The 10,051-nt window shown below is 48.6% G+C and overlaps 1 protein-coding gene across 1 annotated transcript in view; it reads right to left on the bottom strand.

Annotated features, from left to right (window-relative positions):
• SETDB1 (SET domain, bifurcated 1) overlaps positions 1-9,468 on the bottom strand; it is a 16,347-nt gene extending 6,879 nt beyond the window's left edge. Inside the window, exons 1-10 of the mRNA XM_009586108.1 lie at positions 9,257-9,468; positions 8,730-8,907; positions 7,985-8,090; positions 7,394-7,507; positions 6,900-7,101; positions 5,515-5,588; positions 4,946-5,136; positions 3,916-4,045; positions 3,412-3,540; positions 691-868 (exon numbers count right to left, since the gene is read on the bottom strand). Of these exons, the coding sequence (XP_009584403.1) occupies positions 691-868; positions 3,412-3,540; positions 3,916-4,045; positions 4,946-5,136; positions 5,515-5,588; positions 6,900-7,101; positions 7,394-7,507; positions 7,985-8,090; positions 8,730-8,907; positions 9,257-9,468 (1,514 nt within the window). The remainder of the gene's footprint in view (positions 1-690; positions 869-3,411; positions 3,541-3,915; positions 4,046-4,945; positions 5,137-5,514; positions 5,589-6,899; positions 7,102-7,393; positions 7,508-7,984; positions 8,091-8,729; positions 8,908-9,256) is intronic.
• Between the last annotated feature and the right edge of the window lie 583 nt (positions 9,469-10,051).

The following is a 10,051-nucleotide window of genomic DNA, read 5'->3' as shown; positions in this document are numbered from 1 at the left end:
AGAGCGGTGCTTTCTCCTCAAACTGCAAGTGGATTTTAGGCACTTAATTCCTATCAAAGCAGCTGTTAGTTACACACTGGGACACCCCGTTGGCTTTGCTCCTTAGTCCAATTAGACACAAGCCCCAGCATCCCGGGGGAGCAAGGCTGGGCAGACCCCAAAGGGAGCGTTACCAGCAGCAGAGAACACAAAAAAAAACCCAAATCAGAATTAGGAAAGCAGAAACAAGGACAAGCTGGTTGTGGTCACAGAACTGGGATCAATGGCTTCTGTGCTGTGGATTGATTGCCACAAAGCCACTGCTGTGGAAAAGCCACCTGCAGATTTACATTAAAAGCAGCTCCCCCCTGGCCCCAGAAAGCTTGTAGAAACAAGAGTCCTCTAAAACCAAGCAGGTCAGAGGCTTTGGCCAGGGTCCCACTGGGGTAAGTTCTGGTCAGAACTGATAAGAGAGCCTTCGAGCTCAAGCCAACAACAAAACGTAACGAACAGTTGTCTGGGAGGGAGAACAAGGTAAGATGAAGACACATGCTCGGGATCGGACAAGCTGGCAGATAAAGGTGTCAATCCATAACAAAATAAACCTGCACTAAACCAAACAAGCCCCAAATCTGTACCAGCATCCCAAACGCTCGCAAGGATGTAGGGATATTGCTGCATTTGTAATAACTGCGAACTAGCTTTGCTTACCGATGCTGCTGGGACGCACCGGTCCTTCCCGCCGGAGGTGTATCACTTAGGACAGGCGAAGAAGGTGACGACTGCCCAGAGCCCACGGAGCCAGGACGGAAGGAAGTGCTTTTCTTGGCCACTTGCTTTCTCGACTGGGCCAGCTGACTGTCGGAGCATCTGCACGAAGGAAGAAGGGAGGCGATTTGCAAGATGCACACACTCACACAACTGGTAGGATTTAGACAGACAGGGGCAGTCAAAACAACACTCCCCCACGGAAATCAGCAAGTGCCCCATCCAAGAGAAACCGAGCAGATTTTTTCCTAACGAGTGTGAAAATCAGCCCATTTCTGACTATTTGTGCTACAGCGATCCCGCAACAACCCCAGCCAAATGCCAGAACTCAACTACATTTAAAAGTGACTTCCGACATACTGCTATTTATTTGGAAGTGAGGCATGAGGGTGAGAGGGGGTGTAACGAGGATGTCCAAGGCCTTCATTTCAGGAAGCTGGACAAGCCAGTACATGAAGAAACCCCTGCAATAGCAGAAACAAGAGTTTACGGAGGCTTGATCAGTGCTACAGTACTGAGCAGTGGGAGGAACAAGAAGTACAGAGGACTCTTTTGTCCGAACCAAGTAACAAGATAAGATTGTACAAGGGAATGTAATAACATCACTGACGAAGGGCTACGAGGGACTCCCAAACACCTCTGCAGCCCGATGAACAACATCAGGAAGGTGGGAGGCACCTGGAAGACACTAGCCCTCACACTCTGAGAAAACAACAGTGGAGATTTTCAATCCATTTATACCGATTAAACAGAAGAACACCCCAAACCAGCCACTGGTTTTCCCACAAGTGGAAGGACATCGTTATGTTATCAGGGCAGAAAGGGAGAAGACAGTGAGAGCCAGAGGGGGTGACCGTTTCTGCAAATATCTGCCTTAAAAGCGAGGTGTTAACACACACATCAAAATTCAAGAGCAAAAGAAAAAAGCTTCCATCCGCAGGCTTTAAACAGTCATAAATGGCTGCCAGCAGCTCCCTGGCACCATAGAAGAACTTGAAAGTGAGACTAGAGAGGGAAGAGAACATGGCCTTCCTCAGAGTAAACAAAACACCAGAGTGAAGAAACCATTCTCTCAGTTTTAATAATCTAAAACCAATGTGTTTTTAACCCAACAGTATCCTTCAGGACAGCGGGGACATGGATATAGTATGCTGCCTTCAGTCAATGTTAAAAAAGTTGTCTTTAAGCAGTTCACTATTTAATAGCAGGGCAGGGAAACGTCTGTAGTGTCTGCTTGTATTAGATCTGAAAACAAGATCCTAAAGTCAAAGCCTCTGTGGGGAGAGAAAAAAAAAAAAGACGTGTTTCTTGTAACTACTGTAAGGCCTGTTAAATGGAAAAGGAGAGATTCGGCAGCCAATGAGACTGCAGGCTGGCTGATCGCCACAGTCCAACTTTATCGTCTTCATGCCGTGTCACGGCACATCCTTCCTACACCCTTGACAGCTCAGGGTGCCCTAGTGTTAGGGCAAGAGCCCAGCTCTTCCTCTGTTCAGAGGTGGGGCCCTAGATGACGGTGGAGGAGCCAGCGTTGCATTCCTCATGCTGGAGCAGACCTCCTTCGTCATCGGTCTCTCTTCTTGGTTACGTAAGAGATGAGGAACAAGGCTATTATGGCTTCGATTCTCCAGTCTTGGTCAGAATGGCACAGGAGGAGCATTTCCAAGTTAGTCCCCATATCCAGGGGCAGAATGGGTCATATCGCACTGGTACTTGGAGAGGAACCCCCTCCTGAGACCGGAGGCTGGGGGCAGGTGGGGTTTCTTAGATGCTGCTACACCTAGAGAGCATCCGGTGAATAAAGATTCACTCGCTGCACAGGTTCCTTACAGCTGGGACATCTCCTTTCTCCCTTTTGCCCATGCAGCAAGGCACAGTCACAGCAGAAGACATGCTGGCAGGGGGCCAGGCGTCCATAAATTCGGATAGGAAATCCACAGTGGTGACAAAAATGAACCGGGACAGCATCTCTCTCCCCTAGAAAGTTATTAAAGTCCCAGAGCACATGCTCAGGTACCCTGGTGTTCTTCAACACGCTCCCTTCATCACAAGGCCGAGCTCCTCCTTCATCCAGGCCTCCTTCGGCACTAGCCTGCACCTCTGAGAACGTCCTGCTTGGGCCCCTGGCAGCAGGAGGCACGTGTGCGACTTGGCCGTGGCTGAGCTTTATCAGGTTTGGTCCGTGACCACCGAGACCGACCACTGATCCCGAGTTCTCAGTGCCTCGTAAGTCATTGAGGTCTGCGAGCAGGTCAGTCCAAGTGGAGGAATACAAGGCAGCCGGGGGCCAGTGCCTGGATCGTGACACGAGGGAGTAATTCAGATTTTCAGAAGAGAAGGAGCAAACGTTCTAACTTGGAAATACATCAAGTGCGAAGCTTTAGCCCTGAGTAAGAACATGGCATTTGGCTCAGAGGGCGCTGGGCTGTCAGCTCTCCCGCCCCCAATTACTCATCCAGCAGCTTTATTTATAGTTTCCCCCAGAAGCATGACTAAAACCAATCTGTGTAACCAGGAAACAAGCCTGGCCGTGGAGGAAACCTGCACCTGAGGACTCCTCTACACAGAAAGGGCGGCGCCTGAAAGAGCTGAGCACTGGAGACGAAACGCAAAGGAGGTAGTGGTGGAAGCAGAGAACTGACTCAAGTACTTACTCCGTCTCAGGAGGCTGCGGAGAAATGGGCCGTGCAGCCAGCGAGGCTGCCTGCATTTGCTCTAAAGGTTTGTACTGGGTACCAGCTCCCGTTAAATCTTGTGTATATTGTACTACAGGCCCTTTGCTCCTGACAGCACCTAGTGGGGAAGGGGAAAAAGCAAAATATCAACAAGAAAAGCCTCTACCATCAACCAAAGTTTGTTGCGCTAGCCACAAAATATCAATTTAATTCCCGAAGGCAACCAAAACAGAAGCATTTGCAATTAACATCAGGTCACGGGCTGCGCTCTGAGTCACAGCCAGTCACCTCAAACAGATTCTGGCCACTTCACACATCTGCAGTCTGGTTTTGCGACGTCTTTATGCCAGGAGAAAAAGCCCACTGTAAATCTTAAATCTCCAGGAGTTCTGCTAAAAAACCCTCACCAAAACCAAACCCACCCGCCCCTGCCAACCCACAACGCATTCATTCAAATTCCAGGATACAAATGAAACAAAAAGATGCCACATACCGACATTGGGACGAGTCCTTGCTTGTCCACTTTGCTTCTTTTCTTGGGTGGAGGCTGTGGAAGTCTTCATGCTGAACATGGGCTCAAGGCGTGTGGAACCCCGGTAAATCCACTCACAACGTTTGTCATCCTGCAGCAAGGAGAAGGCAACACTCACAGCACCTACCGCAAGAGCTTCCAGAGGTACAATACAGGCCTGGGAGACAGCAGTGTGCTTTTACGGTGAGCAGAATCAAATGGAAAGGAGGCAAAGCATTGACCTGAAGGCTCTTAAAAGACCATGCAGCCAAGAGAGGACAAAGGCAGTAATTCATCGTATCTGAGGGAAAACTGAATACAAACCAAATCTAGAAAGAGGCCCAATAACAAGACCCCAAACTTCAAGTTCAGTTCTGTTCTTAGCCCAACAACTGACTAACGAGGCACTGTTGGAGAAACCAGGCTCCCTCAGGAGACAGGCTAACTCCTCAGCACAAACCAAATCTGCTCTAGGACAGGGAGGTTAAATTTGCAAGTGTGCAATGTCTTCCCCAGCCCCAGTGGCTATGCAGTTATCTAGACAGGAAGGGAGCCAAGCGGGCACAGATAGTATGTCTGCTCCCTTTCTGCAATTTGTAGAATTTGAGCAAGCAGAATATCGCAGCTTCTGCTCAGTTTCTCTCCTGCTTCTCAAACCAGCACTTGTATTCGGACAGAAGACATTGCTAGGTGTTTGTATCAAGAAAGGGACCAGGATAGAATACCTGCAGATGATGGATTTTGTTTCTTACTCATCTACCACTTTAGAGTTTCACATGCAAAATGCTTTAAAAGGCTTTTGAAGCTTTTGTCATGCGAACAAGAGTCTCACCTTTCACATCAATGCACAGTAGAAATTGGCAGTCTGCCTACTAAGCAAAATGCCTGCTCGCTCCAGGATCCTGTCTGATATTAGCAAGGAAACTGGACTTGATTAGCCCAACAGTCACCCCCCCCAGACTCAAATTTAAGCCCATCTTCCCCTCTAATGGGAGAAGGGAAATTGCCCTACCAGGAAAAGGATTTTGACCAGACTGCCATCCACTTCTTCCACTCTGGATTTCCACCAGGTGCCTTCCCACTCCGTTTTGATCAGTTGGCCATTCTTCAGCAGCACCATGGGACGGTTGGGGTAGGCCGTGATGTACTCCTCAATGAAATCGCGACAGGAAACATCCTCTATGTCTTCCCAGGTCTTTTTCACTGTTCAGAAAGGGATGGATGGGAGAAAGGGAAGAGGAGAAAAGACTCTTAGAAAGAGAATCTTTAATTCTTTTTTAAAGAGATCCCAGATGGATTTTTAGATAAGAACAATCAAGCAGCAATCCTGAGTAGCTGGATTTTTGGTGGTAGGGCATGCAGCCATGTTAACACACCCAGAGTGCAAGGAGTCACAGCGCACTCACTCTGCTGGTAATAAACCACTATTTCCTCCAACTTCATATGCAAACGTCTACAGGCACAGCACCGGAGGGGACATGCAGCCTGTCCCCTGTCTTTTGAGCCCAGGCTCTTTCATATACCCAAAGGCTCTCCGTACGATTTCAGTGTTAGGACACAGGAGGTGCAGAGCTCACTCACGTGGCCTGCAGATTGGGTACAGCTCCCACTCCTTGACGTATGAAGCGTAGCCATCATCAAAGAAGATCAGGAACCTGGAGAACAGCAAAGAGAACAAGCGTTGGAAGTTGGAATTAGAAATGCAGCTGAATAAAATGCCGCTCCACATCACACAATGAAAGTGGAGCACCGCTCCTGTTTCTCCTGCCAGTCCCAAAGGCCCTCAAATCAGATACGGTGGATGAGGACAGAATGAAGTGATCATTTCTGCCAGGAGATGATGAGCTTTACAGTACTGCCACTTCCCTTGGTTGTTTCAGAACAGCTCTCCCCCAGCCCCGAGCTATCCCTGCGCTCCCAAAGCCAAAAGGCTGCCCAAAGGCTTCCCAGCAGCATAATACAGCCATGCCCTCTTCCCTCAGCTCCAGGTTCCCTCTGTGCCTCAGCCACAGGAAGTAAAGGAAGAGAAAAGACTTTAATTGCTCCTAAGCTCTGCAAGAAAAGATATTTTTGGAGCCTTTGGGACAGAGCAGCAGCAGAGGCTGCACACCACGACTCGACACCACAGGGAGAGAGCTGGGGGACACCTCCCGGGCTCCACCTACAGACAGGAGACGAGCACGAAAGAGTCCCCAGTGCCTGCGGGGGACCGGGAGCTCGGAGGGGGATACCCACAGGGCTGGATACGGCACCCGCTTAGCGCTGCGTGCCTCTGGATAATAACTTCAGGATATGGAGCTGTGTAAAGGTTGCATTACGAGAGATCAGCATTACAGCCAGCCTAGCCAGGAGGAGTAAATTTGCAATATGACTAATAAATGCAGTTCATTTTCAGTTATTAAACACGTATCAGGTAGAATTTGACACAATTAGGCACTTATGGCAGATCCACATTTGAAACAAACAGGGCGATTATATCCTTTATGAATCTTCTCAGAAAGACCACAAGCCTAAACCACAACATCGAAGAAGCCCTGCCCCTTATTTATACCTGACGGAAAAGGCTGCTTTAGACCTGCTGTTTCTCCTCCTTAAGTGCTTTGGCAACACTGCTGGCACTAAATGCTTCTAGGGCTCATATTTCCTAACACTGTGTTTTATGCCTTGAGCAGTGCAGACTTACATTTGTGTGGTAATTTGAATGAATTACCAGATATAATTTCTGACTGAGGGACATGAGTAATAGAATGGAAGCTCCACCCAGAGCTTTCAGAGATAAGAAAGACTGAAGAAACAACACGCAGAGCTACGTCCCCAGAAAGGGCAGAAAAGAATTTAGTTCCCACAATAGCAAATATACAAATATACTCTTTTTCTTTTTTTCCCCTAGAAAACAAAACAAAAGAAAAAAAAAAAACAAAAACCAGAGAGAAGGGGGGTACAAGACTGTGGAAGAGAATTAATACCTGTCTTTATTCTTTACGTTTGGGGTTTCAGCCACAATGCCAGCATACAGCCAAACCTGATTCCCATCTTTGTATTTTGCCACAACCCTGCTGCCAACGTAGTGTTTCTCAGGTGAAGGGTGATAGTCATAAGCGATGTGATTGCCAGAAAGCAAACTCTTCCCTTTATTATCAAATTTCACTTTGTACTTCTTTCCAGCACCTGAAAGACATTTCAACACGGCAAGATAAATAAAAGCCAAGTGATTTCATACAAGAAGTCCAACACCATATACCATTCTGATCCAAGTTTAGAACTTATTTGAAAGCCTTTCAAGAAATTAATTTGTAAGGTAAAATACTATTGTGGAGATGCGTTGCTTTCACAACTCGTTCCAGGTGGCGCTAGGTGCTCTGACCGGGAGGGGACCTGCTCCAAGCCTGATCAACGTTCCCCACCCAAAGCTTAGTGAAAGCCATGAGCACCGAGTCACAGCAGCAAGCACAGGACGTACCGACCGTCTGGATTGCAATTAGAGTTCCTTTGTGCCACGTTTTGGTTCTCTTCTTGCCCAGGATCCTCATGCCAACGTTCAAATCGCCGTCATTGCTGAGATCACTCCCAGTCGCTGCAGGGCCAACGGGCTGGAGAGTGCCAGGAGTTTCCTGCGGGGTCTGTGCATCTACCCGAGGAACAACACCAGAAGATAAGTTAGAAATTGCCCAAAGACTCCCTCTCCTATGTACGCCATTGGAAGAACATCTGTTGGACCTGAGACAGGAGGCGTTCTTGCTTTCCTTTACCTCACTTGGCTTAAGTGCCTCAGTTTTACTGGACGGTAAGTAAGGTTTGAGTGAGGTTTAAACATCGTTAAAAAGCTTTCGTGTTATGGGAACTGCACCACTTGTATTTGCTTTCAGAAAGGGCTTAAATTAAAATAGGAATTTGGAATCAATATATCCTGATGGGTCTTTCCAGTGGGGAAATAGAATAGTTATTTTCTTTTTCACAAGGAAAACCAACAGGCGGAAGACTGGGACAGGACCAGGGTAAGGGCACACACGAGTGCCAGCCCATGTCTGTCAGCCCCGGGAAGCTCTCGCACGCTGACCTTTTTGTGCATCCTGGGCATTTGTTTTCTTGTTCACGGCATCCATAAATTTCTGAACATCCTGGGCGGACTTTCTCATTGCAGCCATGGCTTCCCGCAGCTGAAGGGAAGGAAAGAGAAAGAAAATATGAAGAACCTTTTCTTTTTTGCACCAAATACAATGCTGTCCTACGTGTTCCAGCAAAACCCCACTTCAGAAGTACACTATAGGTCTTTTCCAACTCACCAGAGTCTGATCCTTTATGATTCTGGGACTACTATTGCCTGCATTTAAAGAGAAAAGAAGTGGTTTAAAACATCTTGGGGAGGAAAAAATCCATCCTACTTAAGTCACTGAAAGAAGAGGGAACAGAGAAAAGTGTCCCTTCAAAAACCTTCTCTGTCCCTCTCAAGAAATCCACTCAAGCACTTTTACTAAGCCACCCTTTCTAGACCCACAACATGCTGCACAGGCAGCTTCCCTGCAGGGGCAGCACTTGATGGGGACAACGATCAGGCAGGTGGGAAAAGGGAAAAGTCCCAGTCTGGGACTCCAGGAACCATGGAGACCATGCCAGCATTGATGTTCCTCACATGAGCTAATGGCATTCCCTACTTGATCCTCTCCTGCTTACGGACCAGCGTGGCTTATGGCCAACTTTATGATATCCTTATTCTGATCCCCCTCATTCCCATTCTCCTCCAGGACATGCTCAGATCTCCATCCCTCCCCTCGGTACCATGTGGAGCAATGAGCTACTGAACTGTGCTTCCAGCCCGAATCGATACTCATGACATCGTCGTCATCCTCGTCTGGGATCTCAATCACTTCCATGGCCTTGGCAGCCAAGTCCTCGTCCTCAGAACTGCTCTCACGGTACTGGAGGCCCAGCTTGGAGTAGAGATCCTTCACCAATATCTCGCATTTATCAATGGCTCTGGGGAGAGAGAGACGTGCAGAGACAGTAAAAGACAAGGTGAGCCCAGCTGTACGTCCCACAATACCGCAGAAAGAAATAGGAACCGACCACTGGGGAGCCGCTAATTAAATACAACCATGATGAGGTGAGGGAGGAGTATTCACATGAAGGATTTAAAGCCACAGGGGAATAATTTTAATTATCCCTCAATAACCACACACAAATGAACCGATGCAGAATCACAGCATCAGTCTACAGCGAAGGGCAATGGGCAGCACTCAAGACATCGGACTTGGCCACCTGATCTCCCCCTCCTCTGCTCTGAGGCCCGACTCTGACACGTGGCTGTGATTCCAAGCGCGCCCACCTCGAAGCGTCATCAAAGAGCCGGTCAACGCGAGCCACCTCTTCTTCCTTCTGTTTCACGCACTTCTCCAGCTCCTCCAGTTGCTGCTTCCTCTGCTTCACGCACTCAAACTTCTCCAGCTCTTTGTCGATGATATCCTGGAGCTCCTCCATGGAGATTCCCAGCTCCTCCATCACTTCTTGCTGCAGCTCTTTGATCTCCTGGGAATCCATTCCGGCTGCACCTGACACCACAAAGAGGTGAGAAAAGGCCGGTGAAACTCTACTGCTGCAGCACACCCTCCCTGCGGCACATAAAAGAACATAAGCTCCGTTTTTTGAAAGCTGGTCAGGAAGAAAATTTTATATATGTTGTTAAGATAACATCACAAGGAGCTAAAAATAACCAGAGGGCAAGCAAACTGTGGAGCCAGAGGATTCCAGGACAACCAGGGATTCCTGGCGTCTCCTCCGATCTCTGCACAGACTCTCCACACCCGCTGAACGCTGGAGCCTTACGCTTTGCCACCTCAGCGCCCTCTCCTCCGCAAAACCTGCGGAGCCGTTCCCAACCCTCTGCCTCGTCTGGGAGGAGAACCACGCAGACGCCTCTCCCAATCTATCCCACAGCTTCACCTTCACGCAGCAGCCCACAAGAGCCCCTATCTCCCCCTGCCTGTGGTGTTCAAGGAACATTATAACGTCCAGCCCCAAGGGTGGCCCCAGCAGTTTCCTCTGTCCAGGTCTGAAGCCCCCGTGTCTCCCTTTGAGCTGGGCCTGGCGATAATCCAACCAGTCTCCATTATTTTCAAGCCTG

Source organism: Fulmarus glacialis, unplaced genomic scaffold (genome assembly GCF_000690835.1).
Source record: "Fulmarus glacialis isolate BGI_N327 unplaced genomic scaffold, ASM69083v1 scaffold28959, whole genome shotgun sequence".
Classification (NCBI taxonomy): domain Eukaryota; kingdom Metazoa; phylum Chordata; class Aves; order Procellariiformes; family Procellariidae; genus Fulmarus; species Fulmarus glacialis.
The sequence above is the reverse complement of the archived record's forward strand: the minus strand, read 5'-3'. Positions and strand labels throughout refer to the sequence as shown.